We start from the raw sequence: 20,208 nt of genomic DNA on the forward strand, positions 1-20,208 counted from the left end.
CTGTCTGGTGGAATCTGCACGGTAACGGTAGCTAACCAATCCTCTGCCCGTTATAATGAATGTGGCAGACTTTGTCATTTCCAGTCTCCCCTCCATATTTTGTAATGCTGCCAGCTCGATGCGATTGACCTTGCTACAACTCGTGATTACAAATGAGCGTGTGCTGTTACAGACATGTTTATGACCAGGACTCGATTCAAGTAGGGGGGTGTGAGAGGGACTCGACCCCTCCCTTTGCCACCCCCGATCAATTTTAATATCAAATAAGACATCTGCTGTCGATATTAGAATGATATCTCTAAAGTGTTTTTCAAAGCAAATCACAATCGTTAACCTCTGTTTGTAATGCAACCAGTAGGGGGCGATCTGACCACTTTCCTCCTTTAAACCATTGAGTATTTAGTTCAGTGCGTGCATCCGCCGGCACGATATATTATTTAACCACCTCCATCCCCTTAGGTGAAGCCGAACATCCCCCCAGAATTTCTTTTACAATCCGCCCACTGTTTATGACGTCTCGTGGCCTTGATGGAGGGTGGAGGGACAGAGTTCTCATTAATTGAGGACAGTGCCACAGAGGAAAAAGAGAGAAAAACCAGCCAGCCTAAATGTATTCTCTCATCGGCAGGGCGAGCTGTAAATCCCATTCCCGCACCCAGCTCTTATCCAAGACTCGCCCTCGCCAAGATTTATTTGCGGCGGGGAGATAGCACGGGCAAGACTCTCTCCCTTTCCCCTCACACCACCTCACCTGATCATCGCAATTTATTAGTTTATTACCCCACCACTCCGGACAGTAAAACGGAATTGATTTTTCTGGTCATTCCTGCCCGGACACTGGGCTGCTGGAGGTCTCAGCAGCAGGTTGGTCACGATCCTCTCTCCCGGGCTCCCGCACCAACCCCGTTCTAACCGGCTGCGGGTCTCGTTAGAGTGGCACCCTGACAGGCGCCGCCTGAGAACACTGGTGCACTTTGTCGCTCGCTAACTGGTGAGACGGGACCGTTCGGAGGAGAGGGGAGCTGCCTAGCTTTGCTCGTTAACCTATCCGTCTCCAGCCGGTCGATGGCATGTGGTCCCAGCTAGCCGTCACCAGCGGGGACTCAAATTTACCGGATCATTAGAAATGAAAAGCAGTCCCACGCAGACGGTTATTTCATGCAGGCCCCGGTAGCGTGGCAGAGTGCTTTTATTGTGCCGTGATCTCAAGTTCTCGCAATAACGTCGCTCTTGAACGGATCGATGCGCACGTGGAAGTTCTGTTTCCGCCCCTCAGCCGTGAATCATCCATTCACATCTTGGCTCCGCTCTACTACCGTAGCAGTCCCGTGAGGCCTCCGCCAAGTGCACTTCACAGCCAGGACCCGTAGCTGGCCAGAACATTGCCTGTCGGTCTGGCACACAGACAACAGGGCCAGCGCAGCGGCATCCTGACACGCTCGCCAGACCTTTTCTGCCTTGCCGATCTGCATTTACAGGACGTAAACCGCAGGGCAAACAAGCTATGTCACTCCTGCTTTTGGCTTGTTAATATGGCATTATGCTGGTTCTAATGCAAAGAAAAACCGCTGAGTTATTCGAAAGGAGGTCATTTTAGGTCTAATGATTTCCTGTAAGCATTCATTTTATTGTTGTAAAAAGCTGATCTGGAGATAATTAACGTTATTTGGTGCTCTCTGTGTTACAGAAGATGTGTGGTAAAACTGCCAATACTCATTTTCTATTGGGCCAAGTGTTCTTATAGCCTTCCCAACAGAGAGCTGTAAAAGGACAGTGATAGAGTGAAAAAGACCAGGGGGAGGAAGTGAGAGAGGAAAAGAGTGACAGAGTGAGATTACTGCAAGAACTTGACATTGAACAAAGGGGGAAATGACAACCACGATTGTTCAATATTCATTAAACATAAATTAATCTTTAATCCAACAAGTAGCCATTTTGCATCTAGGTCAACAACATGAATGATAGAAACACAAGGCATATATTTGGCTTCTAATAAGCTGTAAAACAGTGATTTATCAATACATTTAGCACTACATTATCTATTAAATGTTTGCCTGTAAGGTTAATTACTGTTTGGGGTGATCTGAAAGTGAAGACCTGCATGACATTTATTTTAAGTCTCATAAATAGACACGGAGGTTAATTTGTCTTTCATTTGCTATAATGGCTTGTAGGAGGGTTCAGCTCCATTAATACGGGAGATGATTGTAAAAATTAAAGTGGCAAACTAATTGAAAATAATTTAGAATCACTGAGATGTAAACAGGATATTACTCTCAATTTGGTTGGTCTTCTACTGCACGTTGACTAAAATGTGGAAGAGGCTGTTTGTTTTGGCACCTAAGAGCTGACAAATATCTCCTAAACTGCGCGGCAGAAAGTCACCATCACCTCTCATTTGGAGTTCTGAGAATCAACACAAGAAATCGACACAAGAAATCTAAGTCTGGCTGGTTCGTCTCACCATCAGGCTATCACACATGTGACTCAGTGATGCGTAGCTAACTTGATCTGACATCCAAATCTGTCCCAAAGCGCTTTCTGAACTCACATATCAGTACTGCTTGTATCTCCTCTTCATTTAAAGTAAGTGGTCCAATGTTGCCAGCTTTTTCCATCATTAGCCACTGTGGTTGCAGTGAACAGGTACATATGAGTCTGCGAACATAACGGGAATTTATAAATTCGAACTGAACAGCAGTTACTCGAGAAGTTTTAGAGTCACCCTGCTGTGATGAAAAATTGCGTTCGCAGTACAATAATGAACAATAATTGTACCTTCCAGATAACTGTTAGTCGTGGCACTTCTGATAGTTCCAGGGTATTATGGAGGGGGAAAAACAGCATTAGAGAATCGTGAAAGCCTTGAGTTCAAACGCTCCTCACACCACGACTCCGTGATTCATAGCGTTTTGGCATTCTACCGAGGCACCCCTCACAACCAAGTCCTTTTGAATTTTGTTTGTGAGATAAATATTCGTTGTTTATTCAGGTGACATAGGGTCTTGTGTCGGAAAAATTGAACTCGAATCTCTTAAAAGAGGTGCGGTTTTTCAGTGATTAATCACCATCCCTAAAATACTGCACCTGGATGGGCGAGCACATTTGATATGCAAAAGAAATCAATGGTGTATGAAATTCATGCGATAATTATATTGCGAATAAATCGCTCTGGCATGGGGAGAAATAATCATTTAGTCCCTCTGGATGGAGCGAAGGAGACGCCCACAGTCTCTCCTGCCCTCGGCTGAGCTGTGAGGAAGCAGCAACCGTCGACGGCCACCCGCACAAAAGACAAGATTTATTCGGGGCAAATATACTGACTCCCAGCTACGAGGCAAAAAAAGCCCTACCATGTGCAGTAATCTGAGCAGTTTGGGTAATGTCGTGAAGATGAGTGTTTTTCACGCAACATCTTAGTCATGAAGTGTGTGGTGACGAAGGGCACCGTGATAACGGTTGGTTCCTATGGGCACAAACCTTCGTGTGCTGGAGAAATGCACCACCCAAGATGCTTCTGGTCAGCGCTGCTTCTCGGGGCAAACAGCAGATATCTGGCTCGAAAGTCCCACACCAAATCATTTTCCCGAGACACGAAAGATGTGAAATTTGGAGAAGGTTTTATTCTGAGCAGTGACGCAGGGGCCTTGTTTGCTGTATGCAAGCTGCATGCAGATTAACCTCACGCTAAACCCCAACTTCCGAGGCAGGCTCATGTGGTCTCTTATCGCGTTTCTGATAAGATGTGGTGTCCGTTCAGAAGTCTTCTAATGTTGGTGAGTTTTCTACTTTGTGTGGCCGCCAGAAAACAGCGTTTCTGTAATAGCTGTCTGTTGCATACTTTCAGGGTTCTCTCTAAAATGTTTATATCCCATGCATACCATATGTACGTTGTTTCAGCGGCTGCCCGCATAGCTTAAGTGCAAAGCAAGTCAGAACCTGTAATTGGTTGTTTATTTTTGGAACTGTTTTGTGTTCAGTGCCAGAAAAAACATTGCCTCAGTACAAGGATAAAAAGGACACGATGCACAGGTGTATAGAACCATGTTCACTACGCTGTATCTATTAGAGGCACGAAATTAACAAACATCTCCTGCTTGTCAGGTGCCCGATGACCGTGGCCCCTGTGTGTGCCCAGGGCTGCCGCGGTGCTGGATGCTGACCTCAACTCATCACCCTTGTCTTTTCTCTCATTCTGTCTATTTTCTTCACCCCCTTCACGGTGCACCCCTGCAGAGATCATCTACAGCTGGGTGTTCAACGAGTTCCCCTCGTTCGTGGCGGAGGACAGTCGCCGCTTCATCTCGCAGGAGACGGGCAACCTGTACATCTCCAAGGTGCAGCCCTCGGACGTGGGCAGCTATATCTGCCTGGTGAAAAACACCGTGACCAACGCCAGGGTCCTGAGCCCACCCACTCCACTTACACTCAAAACAGATGGTAAGAGAAAGCACACACCCGCACGCTGCAATGTACACACCCACGCACCCACATACGCACATATCACAACCGCTCCGGACCCCTCTGGAAAGCTGTTGACATCGGCAGGTCCAAGAGGGGATAACTGATGAATCAATAGAATTCATTTGCAGTGCTTTATGATTGCAGAGAAGTTGTCGTGGCCTTATAGTGCTTATGGGTGTCTGCCATTTCATTTTTTACTGCACAGACATAACAATGTAAAACCACGCACACAGCATTTTAAAAAAACAATAAATAAAAGAAACATTTTTTCAGCATTGGTTAAATATAAATCATATCAAAAGTGTGTCTCAAAGTTGCCAGTGCTTCAGTACTTTCTTTCTTTTGAAAACTGATGTAATTAAATTTCAGCACTGCTCAGATCTGTAGGTGATCTCTCTCTCTGTCTGTCTGTCTCAGAGCCTCAGGGATCTAGCAGCAAAGGAAAAGGTGCCATGAATTCCAAACAGCACTGCTAAACAGATAGCGGCAAGTGCTTTATCGTTAGCTTTAGGGCTTCTTTCACCGCGAACAATACATTCCGGCATGAGCGGCCACCGGGGAAATCACTTCCCCGCATAAAATTAACCGAATCGATAGTCGCGTGCGTGCACAACTCCTTTTATAGCCTCTTCCCCTGGGCTGGTCAGGAGGGACAGGCCCCTCCTTGCTGTTCTCTCCTCACCGGACCACTCGGACCGCCTGCGGAGGCTGTGCCCGACCTCAGCGCGCGCGGCAGAGCTGAAAGGACGTTGGTTGCACCCTGGAGTCGTGTCCCTCCATCACCCCACCCGTGCAGCTGGAGGTCGCACGTCCTCGTCAGAGCGCCTTGCCCCCACAGCACGGCAGGCGGCCCTCGCCAACTCCCAGCACCCCACCGTCCCCCTTGACCAGTTGATCAGCAAAAACCTGCGCGGAGCACCCCGGGGGACACGTGCAGAATGCTAATCGCATTAGCATGCTAACACGACCATCTCATTAGCCAGGACGGGACATGTGAACGTGAGTCAAATGCACATGTAGGTAGAAGCATGACTCAAAGAGAAATGGAGCCAGAGAGAAAGAGAAAGAGAGACAGACATAGGAAACAAAAAGCATGAAGGGAGTGACAAAGGGAGAGAGAAAAAAGGAAAGATGGAGAGAGACTAAAAATGCAGGCAGCTGTGTTCAAGATTGGAGTAGCAGGGCGATGCCAACAGCCCTCGTGACAGTCGCCCCTGTGAAGAGCCGCACGAGGAGAGGAGCCAGTTCAGGGAGAAGCTGGTCACCCGTAACATGAGCACAGCTGATGGTAATCTCTACTCGTCCTGCCCATCCAACCTATGCATTACCCTCCTGGCAGCCTTTGTGGGCGGCCTGTCACAGCCAAACGCATGTCCGATCCACGGCCTAGAAAGCTGAAAATGACTTTGGCACTGCCGACTAAACCCAAAGCACCAGTCAGGACAGCTGGATCTCCTGTTTCAACCAAAATGTCCGCAGTACGCTGGAGGCTGCAGACAATCTCTGCCCTGTGTGCTCTGAAATATGTTACCGCATGGATAGCGTTTTCCCTACTACACTGGTTTACGTGGTATTTATCGCTGAACAGAATTCGGAGCTACAGGAGAGGCTGGGCTTTGGTGCAGGTGATCTCCGGTCATCCAGAAGTGAGCACCCATAGGAATAAAGAACAAATTGTTCTGTATTGCCATCCTTAAAAAAATTGCAGCAACATAAACATTTGTCTTTTTAAACAAATGCTGTATGCTCACCCATGCAACATTTCAACCTTTGTGGATGCCTTTTGCGATCAATCCCCCCACGGTGTGGCCACAACTTGTTAAAATCAATTCACCGTGACTGTGACCACAAGCCCTGGAGCAGGTGAACATGGGACAATATGGGAAAGGTAACAGTAATAGGTCATAATAATAGCCGCAGGTAGCATGTAGGTGCAGTGCGACTGCAGGTACGAGCCACAAGCGGGTTCAAACTCAGCCAGCAGTACCTTCTCCAGCTGGAATGCTAATTAGAGCAAGGAGATGATCTCTGCAGGATCGCCTCCCTCCCTCCCGGCGCGAAGACGCTTAATCAAAGGTCCTGGCTACATCTGTGCCTGACTGCACCACTCGTGGGGGTAACTCGTGCGTTTCACCCACCTAGAGCAAACACCCTCCTCCCTGCTCTCCCAGTGTGATTGTTCGCTCCAGGAAAGACTCACTCTGGAAGTAAACAGTAAACTCTCATGGGAATGTCTGAACATCGTGCGTATCACGTTTACCGTACCCATGTGCGTGGCTCACGTTCATAGTCACGTTCAAGACATTCAAGAGGTGTCGTTTTCCCACTGCTCTTGTTTCATTCTAGAACGTTCTCCACTCATTCGTTTCCCCACTGCTCTTGTTTCGTTCTAGAACGATCTTCACTCAGTCGTTTCCCCACTGCTCTTGTTCATTTTCTTCCCTGGCTTTCATTTCTTTCACACCTCGAAGAATGTATTGCCTGCCAAACAGCACCAACAGCTACTTGTTTAATGGTGCCCATAAACAGCGTTACTATTTTGGCAGAGTATACTGTATTTATCCATCATCCTTTAGCTCTTCCTCTTTAGGTTTGGCATTACAGATTACAGTACTGATTTTCATCATCAGTACTTTTCCAGCAGTACAGGCCAACTCAACCGAGTGCCCTCCTGGAGTCCTTCAGGGCCCATGGTGAGATCTAGACCACACCTGAAAGCTTCACGTCACAGTGTGGGGAGCATGCTATCGGACTTCTCAAGGCTGCGAGCAGCACTTTGTGTACTTGTTATACAGAGAAGATTTCTGTATCATCACAATGTATTCAGGAGCAAGGGCGGGAATATGCAAATGCTCAAAAACTTTAAATCTGGACAAGACAGCGTCTATATTTGGTGACAAATATAGATGTTGGTATAAATTATGACTCTGTGAATATGTTTGATCACAAGGGAAAACATTAGTTAAATACCCATCTGCTTGAATATTTGTCTAGTTTGAGGGGAAATTATCATGGCTGCTCTGGATTCTAAAGACTCCATTTACCAGCATTCTTTGCACACTTTTTTCAGTTGCCGATTTCATTTTTGATCCTTGGCCATGTTTTTGCCCTGTCTACTTAGTTTTATTGAATGCTTTTGTGGATTTGTGTTCTTTGATTTCATCTGATTTTCAGACTATTCCTCCTAAACTGTCCTTTTTGTGTTTTGTGTTTTCTCCCATTGATGTTTTACTAAAGGCCATTACATTCTCTTACTCAGAAAAACATCTTACTCTGGACATTCCAAAACACCACTGAATTTCTCCATCACATTTTTCTCATGAAGGTAGAAGGTGGAAAAAATCTACCAGCTTTTCTCCAGTTTGTGTTTGTACGCTAAAAGTATTTTGGTTCAGTTTAATCATTAGAAAATAGACACGAAGCCCAGGAATGAGTTAATGGGTTTTTTCATCAGCAGCAGGATTTAAAAGCTTTGAGCTGCTGATGGATGTCTGGACTTTCATCAGGTAATTGTTCTGCATGGCACAACAAAAGAAAGGCAAAATTGCTCTGCAGCACACCGTCCTATTTCATCCTAATAAATGGATTAAATTGTGATTTGAAAATAGGCATCGCAACACCGGTGCACTCTGTGTTTGTTTCAGACCAGTCTGTCCTCGTTCCTATCAATTTCAGCCCCCTCCAGACATTAAATATGATATGGGCCCGAATACGTGCCTGCAGTGGTAAAATATTGTAAATTCATTATACACAGAGGGTTGCTTTGAAGCCATAAATGTGTAACAAGCATTGAGATCGAGATTGAAATTGAAAGGGGGTTTGGAAGGTGTGTGTGTGTGTGTGTGTGTGGGGGGGGGGGGGGGGGGGGGGGGGGGGGGGGGGTTGTTTGGAGGCGGGCAGTTATTCTCCTCCATCTTTCCCTTAAAAATGTCTCTCACTCTGACTGCACTGGCGTCCCCGTCGTCCCTCTCCCGCCTTTCCAGCTGAAAGTGTGCAGGCTTCCCATCTACGGCTTCAGGACGTGCCATCCGTGGACACGTCGCTCTTTCCCCAAACATGTTCAAGCACTGACGCCGTCACTCCCGAGCGCAGACAAAGGCGATCGGCACACGCTCATGTAAAATTCATAGTTTAGTTTCCTCCTTAATGAGATGGATAATTAGGCCCAGGAATGACAGCATTGCCAATCGGAACGAGACACGATCCTTCAGGACATTTTCCTTCAGGACATTTTCCTTCCCAGTAAAAGGATATGGAATGTGGCCCCTGACATCCACATGAATACAGAATGGAAGTGTGACCTCCGGATAAATCTGTCCATGACAAACCAGCAGCCCAGATGCCCCTGGGCTCAGAAACAGTCCCGTACACATCTGAATGGCATCATTGCTGAAGTGGACTATAGTAACGGAAGGATGCGCTTGTTTCGAGCCAATCAGTGCTTAGTACCACAGCCAATAAAACATAGTGTGTATTACCATATCAAGCAATCAATTACAAAAGCCCTTTGAAGTGATCTGGGTCATTCTTATGATGATGAGCTTCGTGAGTAGTGTTCTGTTTTGTGTCCCCAACATCACTCCCATCTGTACTGTCTGACCTTTTATTTAACACTACAGCACAACATTTTGTTCATTATGTACTTGAGTATGTTACAGAGATGCCTCACACTAATGTCACAAAGCATCTACACTTGCAGAAAAAAAGGCCCTCTTGCCTGCTGTATCTGGAACACACGCCTTCCGCCATGACACTTAATTAATGAGGCAGGAGTTACTGGGAGCGTCTGGGTGGGTATCAGGGTGCTCTGCGCAAGAAGAGGAGCTGCAGGTGTGAGTAATGAGGCATTCGTGTGCACAGGAACCTGGTGATTTAGACTCCATGTTAAATGCTGCTGCTCCAGGCACTGAGGGAGCAGAGGGACCTTGGGCTAGAGGCAGAAGAACCCGTCAGACCAGAGGCAGCAGAGAGCCCCTCAGACTAGACGCAAGGGCAGGGCACTTGCTCTCCAGGTGGCGGTCGTGTAGATGAAGACCTCAGTAAAGACCTCCCAGGCAGAGCAGCTCCTGTTCGGCCTGTGTTACTGTCAGATGGGAGTGTCCAGAACTGGGCCAGCATGGATGACGGCAGCACTGGTCCGAGATCAGGGCTGTGTTTCTGTCAGATGGGAGTGACCACAACTGGGCCAGCATGGATGATGGCAGCACTGGTCTGAGATCAGGGCTGTGCTTCTGTCAGAGGGGAGTGGCCACAGCTGGGCCAGCATGGATGACGGCTGCACCGGTCCGAGATCACGAGATCAGGGCTGTGTTCCTATCAGAGGGGAGTGGCCACAGCACTGGTCCGAGATCAGGGCTGTCCTCATTACTTCACTTTGATTTTCAGTCACACAAGCGAATGGTAAGAGCATATGCAGAACTGTTCATGTGTGCTCTACTTTCTATCTGTGTGTGTGTGTGTGTGTGTGTGTGTGTGTGTGTGTGTGTGTGTTATAGGTATAATGGGAGAATACGAGCCTAAAATCGAGGTGCATTTCCTTCCGACGGTCCTGGCTGCTAAAGGAGTGACCGCGCGTCTGGAATGTTTTGCACTCGGAAAGTAAGCCACAGTATTCCTTCTCAACTCTCGATCAGTTCCATATGTCCCCTCTTGGTCCTCTCTCGGCTCCCCCCGCCGTCTCATCCCACAGTCCGTCTGTCTCAAGGTGACGACCTGCCTGACATGTGCAACTTGCGCCACCGAGCCAAGGCGAAATGCCACACCAGAGTTGAGTTAACGCTCATACCTTTGTCTGAGCTTCTTCCAGAAGGCCATGGTTATGCCTCCCGAGGCGAAACGCTAGCAGGAGAAAGACTATTTTTGCTTGAGCTGTTTCTGATGTTAAATGAGAATCAAGAAGTATCGAACCGTGTGCCGCAATTGATACACACACCAGAGGAAAGATTTCTCTTATTGGGTTATTAACGGTGCTGGACTTCTGCCCAGGGAAGCGGTTTATTCTACTAAAGTTGCACAGTGTAAAAAGATCAGAGAGTGGAGAAAGACTGAAAGAGAGTGAGAGAAAGAGAGAGAGAAGAGTAGAGATGGGGTAAACATAGAGATCTTGGCACACAAGGCTTTGTAGAAGCTTTTAATCTTCACTATGTCCACAATTGGCCAAGGATCCCTCAATGACAAATAGAGCTGGTCGCCAGGAGCGAATGGTCAGGCGTTCTGAGAGGCTCCTCCCACTGCCAAGGAGGCAGACAGCACCCCTCATTGGAGCATCGCTTCACGGCTGGTTAACGCAAAGAGCCACCTCTGTCTCGGAACACACAGGGCCACGGGTCATGTCTTGAGCCCTGGGTCACGTGTGTTGAATCTCAGATGCTGAAAGCAGCTTTTATGAATCCACTCTGGCACAGTGACCCCATTTTTTCTGCGCTTTTTATGGAAGGTTTCAATAGACGTATACATAAAAGTAAAAGGGCATAAAAGCAGAACACATTAGCTGGGATACGCTTCAGACACAGGCAGACTGGGAAAATATCAAACCAGCATGAGAAACACGAGCAGATGGTCTTTCCACTGATGTTGTCATAATTGTGGTATCTTTGCTCTCATTGTAGATGCACTTTGTATATAACAGTGTCAAACATGAAAAGTAAATGTAAAGAAACATTTTATTCCCAATGAAGAATTCCCCATTTTTAAAACATTCAGTACAGTCATGTGTGTTTTGCCATGACATATTGATTTAGGCAAGATTTTAAATGGACAGCAGCCCCTGGGTGAGTTGTTTACGACATCGTCCGCATATATTCAACTTGACGTCACGGGCAACGTACGTTCATTGTTTCTCTGTGAGAACGACGTAAGGCTTTTACCTGAACCACGTAAAGAAATCTGAACAGCTCATACTTCAGAGCGTGTTAACCACTTATTTATTCTGAATTCACTAGTGTCGTTTTATCTCTAATGCAAAACCAATAGTGCACTTTGCATAAAACAACACGGGCTTGAATCGCAATGGCATGTCACCATGTCTCTGCACTGCTCAGATTCAATATTCATCTTAAAAGCAAACAGCCTCTAATCTCCACCGCTCTAAGCACCCTGTAATTGTTTACAGTACTTTCAAGAGCTCTCTTTGTGAGAGAAATTCATTTACAAATAATTATCCACGTTACAATGATAAGTCATTACTTAAACATATAGACGACACCCGCCTGGTTCTGCTGACCTCTCAAATTCCAGTCGAGCCTCCCGAGACACTCGCCGGTCGCTTCGCAAACAGCTCAATCGTGTGAAACCTCCTTCCTGGCCGTATTGTCCTCCAGACCCATTTGGGGCTGATGGCTTCGCACCAGAAAGGACTCGTCCAGTGAACTTTAGCCCTCAACCCCGCTGCCTTCAAATGAATGATTTATCAGCACACCTTATTAGTTAATGTCAGTCTTTATATAGGTGCCGCGACTGAGATTGAAACTTCGAATTGCCTTTAGTCCACGCTGCCAATCAGTATGTATGAAGCCCACGGACGGTGGCGAGAGGTCTTTGTGAGCCGTTTAAAGGGCCGCTTCGTTTATTATCTGTAGAGTAGCCATCACCCTTGGAAGTAGTCTGTGGGAATGACTCCCTGTGCCAGCTTTGTGTCGAACACTTTCAAAAACCGAAGCTGTGTTATTGTTCGGCCATAAAGCCGTTGGCAGGACTCCTGGAAGGGGTCCTTTCATCTGTGCTGGCATTTAGTTGACAGGAACCTCTGTGTAAAAAATCTCCCCCTCCCATAATGACTGCGCGCTTTTATATAAGCAGTCGGATGATTATTGTCTTAATTTGTAAAGCACTTTGGCGCTGACGGCTTGTGGTAGCGCGTGCGTCGTCCGATGGAGATAGCAGAGATAGCTGCTGTTTCCATCCAGGTGCTGTTTACATGTCTGAAAACGCTTTGCTTTCCTTGTCTTGGGTCTTACAGTGCTGTGTTTCGTATTGCTGGTTATAATTCTCACCTGTACTGAGCAGATTGGTTGTTTTGCTAATGTACCTCGGGTTTAATTCTTTCTCCAGTCATATTCATGCATGTGAACAGTTGTGTTGGAACACAGACACACGGCGCTGCTGGAGAACCCCGGAACCAGGCCTCGCAAATGCTGTCATAGCCTTTTGACAAATAGGCTTTGGTATTACAGGCCTGAGACTCCAAATTCAATTAATTACAGCTAAACAGATCTTTCACCTTCAATTCAGGGCATGTTCATGCACAATAAAAACAATCATTTCAGCGGATGATGATCACGTCTGCTGCCAGTGTTGTGTCAAAAAAAAAAAAAAAAAACCCAGGCATGCCAGCAGACAAACCAGATTAGGTCTTCCTCCTTCTCTGTGAACCGAGCTGTGCACTTAGGAATTTCTTATTAAACTAACATGTTTACAAAAGCAGGAGCGTAGCAGGTGCGTGTTCAGGGGTCTGCAGGCCGCGGTATGAGCGCCTTTCACTCCCGTGCCGGGCTGATTGATGGGAATGGCGTATCGCATTGCCATCCTCGGAAAGCTGTCAGTCGCCACTGATGGTGTCTGATAGAGCAGGTTATCTGCACGTGGGCCCCACACCCGGGAGGTCGTATCACACACGTCCGCCCAGCCACCGCAAACACGGATGGATGACAGTGTCCAAATACACTTATCCGCACTGCCATCTCTCGGCTTATTGTGACACGTGGTAATCGGGCGAGCCCCTGGCCTATCCGGCTTTGGCAGACGCTGCAGCCTCTTCCGCTGTGGGTGATTTCACACAAGTTCCAGTTTCAGGCGCAGAAGCCAATGTGATTCTTTTATAGGCCCTCACTGCACAGAAGGGGGGGGGGGGGGGGGGGGGGTTCAAGCCCCTACCCTGCAGGGTCTTGGTGATATAAGGGTTAGGGTTTATTGTGCTCCAAGACCCAATCCAGCGCACAAATGGCTCACTAATTAAATTAAACCTAATCAAATTTTAATCAAGCATGAGATAAATCATTTGTGCCCCTTTAGGGCCAGACACATCATTGAAAGTTCTGGGGTATTGTTGTTTTTTTCACACGGTTTTCCCGGTGTGTCCTGTGACAGCCCGGTTCCGACCATCACCTGGAGGAAGATCAACGGGAATATCCCTAAAAAGGCCCGGCTGCGCAAGTCCCAGGCCATGCTGGAGATCCCCAACGTTCAGCTAGAGGATTCAGGCAACTACGAGTGCAAGGCTGAGAACTCACGGGGAGGCACCACCTTCAGGGGACACCTGCAGGTGTACAGTAAGCACCGCCCCACCTGAGAGAGAGAGAGAGAGAGAGAGAGAGAGAGAGACAGACAGGAATCATTTTTTTATTATTCTTGTTTGATAAATATTTAAACTTGGATATTTTTTGCATCACTTTTTTATTGCTTTGGCAAAACTGTATAATCAGTCATGCAAATAAAGCATTATTAATACATAAAGAAAGAAAAGAGATGCATAGACAGACAGACAGAGGGAGAGAGAGAGAGAGACATTATTTTCATGTTCGGCTCCAAACTCTTTGCTCTGGCAAAACTGATAAATAAAGTTAATAAAGCTACACTGAATTATAAACAGGCAGATAGACAAAGACAGAGAGACAGACATAAGGGACAACTGTTCGATTCTCCTGACTCAGTTTATCCAATACAAACATTTTGTTTTTAGACTTTCACTTTGCCAGTATCATACAATAGAACCTGTATAACTTTGAATCCTAGCTAATATAAACCAGATGCACTGGAGAAGTGTGTTCCACAGGCAGAATCTGCTGGTTTCATTTTATAATTGTTTCTTTTTTTCCCTCATTCGTGTCGTTGCTCTCTTTGCATAAATGTCACCGTTCTTCTCCTCAGAGGAATAAATTAAAGCAAAGTTGGCTAGCCCGCTGATCTCTGTCACCGGTATTCGCAAGAAAAATAGCTTTGTTCAGAAATGACTTTTAGCCAATTAATGTCATGCGTTTACATCATTAGTTGTATTTCCTAGCTAAAAATCTTTCTTTTTGTTTGACCCAGATTTCTCTCCCAAACCCCATGGTGACACAGACAGTGAACTAAATGTGGTCTCACACATCAGGGATTTCTAACCCAGCATGTTTGTGGTGTAATCCATAACATATTGGCTCAGATTTTATGATATTTTATGGAAGTATCTGTATTATGTCTTGGTGCATAGTTGCTTCACCCACAGCCATACTGTGCATACGTACATGCGATCCTGAGAAAAACACCTGTTTCCATCCAGTCTTCAAGGTGTTGTAACTGCTGCATCTTCACCAGAGGTTGTGATTGTGATGCATGGAACCTACACCTATAGCAGAAAGGCCTTCAGTGAAGATGTATTCTTCTGCACGACTGTACAGAAGAAAATGAAACAGCTCTCTCTCCCACAGCTTGTGCTTAAAAAATAACCAAAAAAATCATGAAGGAATCTTCTAAACTTCTAAGCATTCTTCTAGATGCTCAAGGTTCTCTGAACCACAGCTTGGAAACATGAAAATATAATCTTATGGAAACTTGGAAGCATCGAAATGACATACAACACAGAGACAAGAAGCATCTAATATCTCACCTTATTTCTTCTGTGTGCAATCCTGGTAGAGAGGATAGAAGCTCCAACATAAACACAAAACAAGTGAATAGTACAGGAGCTTTTAGCATCACTGTGTGTGTGTGTGTGTGTGTGTGTGTGTGTGTGTGTGTGTGTGTGTGTGTGTGTGCGTGCGTGTGTGTGTGTGTGTGCATGTGTGTGTGTGTGCGTGTGTGCGCGCGCAACCAGACATTTTTAAAGGGTAACATGGCAGGGTGTTTCAGCTGCTCTCCACTCACTGCTGTATCCTGCTGTGCCTGATGGATTCCAGCTTTGACTCACCATGTGTGCCCCACTGGGCTTCCAGACCCCTCCACCCCCACTGCACATCTTCCTCTCAACCCCCCCCCCCCCTCCCCCCTCCCATCCAGCCCCGCCCGTCTACCATCATGCAACTCGACTGAATACCCATTCAGAGAAAGGGAGCAAGCATGAGACAGATAGAGACTTCAAGAAGGAAGACCTGGTTCATTCTTCCCCCACAGAGCACATGCTACAGTAGAACCTGGACCTTCTGGAGTAGAAGTCTGACCTTAAACCTGAAAAACAAATTTTCTAAAAAAGAACCCAATCTCATGGAAACACATCATGTTTCACATAAGGGATGCAAACAGCAAAGACCTGTACAGAGTACAATTACTTTGTGCAAGATATGTGCAACCAGAAACCTCAGTCCAAGACACAAATAACTGGGGGGCAGGTGTTCTGTGCCATTATATGTCAAATATATGTCATTCAAATACCAATTCATCTTTGGCTCAAATGATTTCAGTATGTTATAAAACCAGTTCTGTTGTGTGGGTGTAACTAGAGAAGTGTGGGGGATACTCTCCAATCAAAAATTGGAGACCGCCCAACTGAAATGACTGAAATGCGCTTGAATTTTTTCAGAGGGCAACAAATAGAGTTAAGTAGTAGCGTTAACTCACATTCCTACCACTTCATAGTCCTGCAATTCCAAGCTGGGCAAAGAAAGGAGTCCCCACACACAGCCGGTCCCCTCACACAACTATTCCCCACACACAGCCGGTCCCCACACACAACTGGTCCCCACACACAACTGGTCCCCACACACAGCCGGTCCCCACACACAACTGGTCCCCACACACAGCCGGTCCCCTTACACAACTGGTCCCCACACACAGCCGGTCCCCATACACAACTGGTCCCTACACACAGCCGGTCCCCTCACACAACTGGTCCCCACACATAGCCAGTCCCCACACACAACTGGTCCCCACTCACTGCGGGTCCCCACACATAGCCAGTCCCCACTCACTGTGGGTCCCCTTACCCAGCTGGTCCCCACACACAGCTGGTCCTGATACCTGATACAATTTTTTATTTTTTTTAATTGCAGTTAATTAGGAGAGGAAATTAGGAGCGGGTCCAGGTATAATGGTCCCGGTTCGCTACTGCACTATACTATCTCCACTTTACTCTATACTATACACTATACCATCCCCACTTTACTCTATACTATACATTATACCATCCCCACTTTATACTATAGGAAAGTAAAGGGATCATTATTTGGGCAATATATATTTGTCTGACACATCATGAGGGACAGTGAGTAGGCTACCCAAACACAACACACACACACACACACACACACACACACAAACACACACACACACACACACACACACACACACACACACAAACACACACACACACACACACACACACACACACACACACACACACACACACACACACAAACACACACACACACACACAATACTCATAACTATATTACCCTGTTTGCAGGTAATCTTTATGTATTTATCTTACTATTATTCATTTCTTCTCCAGTTATTATTTCTTGTCCTTTCTTTTCACTTCCCCATTCTTTCATGCTTTCACATCCTTTTCAAGTTAATTCTTATTATAATATAGTAGAGATCTTCATTCTCTTACTAGTGCAAAGGTCACTTGTGTAATTTTCCTGTAATAGTACTTTAGCAATAAAGTCAATGAATATGGTCATGCCAATAAAGTTTACTGATCTGAATTAGACTAAGAAGGAGAGAAGAAAGAAGAGAGAGAGAGAGAGAGAGAGAGAGAGAGAGAGAGAGAGAGAGAGAGAGAGGAGGGAGGGAGAGAAGGAAAGAGGTGTGGGCCTTGACGGTCCCTCCAGCTACCGGTTCCTCTCCAGTTCTCAGGTGAAGAAAGACCCAGCCTGGGTAGAACAATGAGTCTGGAACATTTAGCCGTGTTGAAGCGGGAGGTGGTTTCCTCCCGCATGCTGCCTTATTGATCTGGTCTGCAGAGAACTACACCGTTGTGATGCTTTTGTCTTCTCCCTCGCGCACGTTACCGGCTGTGTTTGTGCTTTTAGTAACACGCACGCTGACATGAGCCTAGCAGGACATCGTACGTTAGCGTTAGTTAGCATCCGCTCACAGAGCGGACAGACCATGATGGCAGCTTCGCTCCAACTCTCTTGCCCCCACCAAGGGGGGGCGTGCTGGATGATGGAGGCGCGAGGGGGGGGGTGTGCCCTCTGGAACCCGCATCGACTGCTCTTCTGCCCTGTCCACAAATGACCAAGGGCAGGGCGGTATCAGTGCAGGCTTCTGACTTCTCGGTTTTCCAGGACAAGATTGCTTTGTGTGTTTCTGTTTTGTTTTATTTTTGGTTATTATTGGTGATGTTTCTTACCCTGGATGAACTAGATTGACGAGAGTTTTAAAGTTTTATGAACTCCATGACAGTGTTCATTCAAAGATCATCAAGTTTTCCTGTTCTTTACAGCATTGGAAAATATATGGATGTGTTTAGCCATATTTAAAGACTGGACCAAATGTCATTAATGTCATGACAGATTGTACATTTTATGCCAAAACATGCAGTGGAAACTTACATAGTGTAAAATGTTTAAAATAGGTGCAGGTGTTTGTGTGTGAGTGTGTGTGTGCATTTGTGTATGTGTGTATGCACTTGTGAATATTCAGCATGTCCCTTGTGTCTCTCTGTTCCTGGCAGCCGTGCCCCTCTGGATCAGTATGATAAATGATTCTCAGCTGGACAGTGGGGAGCAGCTACAGTGGGAGTGCAGGGCCACTGGGAAACCCAGACCCACCTACCGCTGGCTCCGCAATGGAGAACCACTCACCCCACAGGTACACACACACACACACACACACACACACACACACACACACACACACACACACACACACACACACACACACATACACACACACACACACACACACATGCATGCATGCATGGATGGACTCACACACAGATATTGATGTGTACCTCCACAGGCACACTTATGCAGACATGCATGCCCATGCATACACGTGCATACACATGCATAAACATGCATACATATGCATAAACATGCATACACGTGCATAAACATGCATACACATGCAAAAACATGATTAAACATGCATATGCTGTTTATGCATAAACAACAAATTATCCTGAAAACCTCTTAAACATGAACACGCACAGGCACACACTCTCCAAAATGCATGCATACACATGCACATAAATACACAAGCTCTCGGAAAACCTGTTCATCCACACACATAGACCCTCACACTCATATGCATATACATGTTGTTTATGCAATTCTGCACAGATGTCTCTTCAACAGAGACTCACTCACATGCATGCACACACATACATGCACACACACGCACAAATGCACGCAAACATGCACACACACACACACACACGCAGACACTTTCCACAGTACCACCAGGACATTTGAGCCCGGGCAGAGCTGCAGAGGCATCACACATTGGCGGGACCACAGACATAATGTGTAGTAGAGTGTTTGTGCCACTGTGGAATTGTTTCTGTGATGCAAAGGTCAAATAAAAAAGACAGAGCACACTTATTTGCCACATAGACCGATGAGCATGGAAATATTATATAGAAAAAATATTATTGATCTAAATGTGTCTTTCCAAAGTGGTTGCAAAACACGCAGCAAACTTTGTCTGATCCCCCAGTATACATGCTGTTGTGCACACACAGAATCACACATATATGCAGGCACCAACACACACCCACACATGTTTACACACTCTGGCACAAACATACACACACACACACACACACAATTATCAGTTGTGTCGCCCAAGTATTCCCATATAGAAACCACGAACCGCTTTACACATTGCTAACATTGCTGCTAAATATGGAGAGAAATATTACAACATTAATCAAACGTGCTAAAGTCTCTCATAGTAGAGGAGATTCCAGCCAGCTAATACCAGATGTACAGCATAGGTGCTATAATACACACAGAGACGCAGTGAACAGTGTGTGTGAGTGTGTGTCTGTGTGTAGCAAAACACTTGACTGTTTCCTCCACAGACCAGAGTGGGGGTTCTGAATGGGGAGCTGTTGATCCGTAAGGTGCAGCCCACCGACAGCGGCATGTACCAGTGCATCGCCGAGAACAAGTACGGCTCCGTCTACTCCAGCGCCGAGCTCAGAATTCTGGGTAATTGCCTTTATTAAGCTTTGCCTCACTGTAGGCGGTGCAAGGACTTTTGACTGTGTTTAGCCATTACCAGACCATTAGCTGAAAGCCAGTGCGGGAAAGAGCCGGAAGTTACAAGCTTTTACTGGCAAAGACATCAGAGATAATGCAAACGGCGTTGGTCCGTTCACTCTTTCTGGGTGTGTGTTTGTATGTTTGCTAGAGCAATAGAATTTTTGACTCATTTCGGCATAAGCACAAATGGCAGAGATGTAGTTGCTAATGGCTGTGGGACAGGGTTGGGGGAGGAGTTAATATGAATGAGTAAATGTGACATGAGCACGCATGTGAATTCTCGTGGAACAGGAAGCTCTGCCGCTCTAAGTACACTGACCAGGACTGATTGTAATCTATGCTGCACTTCAGTAAATACATTAAGAAGGTCTGCTGTTGCCATATTAGGGAGAAAGACATTCACCAGACAAGGTAGCACACAAAGAACTATCAGGCGGGGCTCTCTGGTAAAGGTAAATAAACAGTCCCAGAAAGATGCAGCTCTCCAGAGAAGAGACGGAGATGGTGGAGGGGCTGAGGCGCTGAGGCAGGAGGAGCCAAGGACGGACTGCTGCTTCTTTGTTTTTTGGTTTTTTTTGTTTGTTTTTTACCTTTCGAGTAATCTGAAGAAAAGCAG

The 20,208-nt window shown here is 46.3% G+C and overlaps 1 protein-coding gene across 5 annotated transcripts in view; it reads left to right on the forward strand.

The window, feature by feature from the left end:
• Positions 1-20,208, forward strand: part of cntn5 (contactin 5) — a 162,780-nt gene that overhangs the window by 113,530 nt on the left and 29,042 nt on the right. For all 5 annotated transcript variants that reach the window (XM_076994247.1, XM_076994267.1, XM_076994274.1 and 2 more), the window contains 5 exons: positions 4,237-4,440; positions 9,960-10,062; positions 13,549-13,730; positions 18,056-18,192; positions 19,409-19,538. In XM_076994247.1, coding sequence (XP_076850362.1) covers positions 4,237-4,440; positions 9,960-10,062; positions 13,549-13,730; positions 18,056-18,192; positions 19,409-19,538 — 756 coding nt within the window. The remainder of the gene's footprint in view (positions 1-4,236; positions 4,441-9,959; positions 10,063-13,548; positions 13,731-18,055; positions 18,193-19,408; positions 19,539-20,208) is intronic.

The sequence above is a fragment of the Brachyhypopomus gauderio genome, chromosome 2, assembly GCF_052324685.1.
Source record: "Brachyhypopomus gauderio isolate BG-103 chromosome 2, BGAUD_0.2, whole genome shotgun sequence".
In the NCBI taxonomy this organism is placed as follows: Eukaryota; Metazoa; Chordata; class Actinopteri; order Gymnotiformes; family Hypopomidae; genus Brachyhypopomus; species Brachyhypopomus gauderio.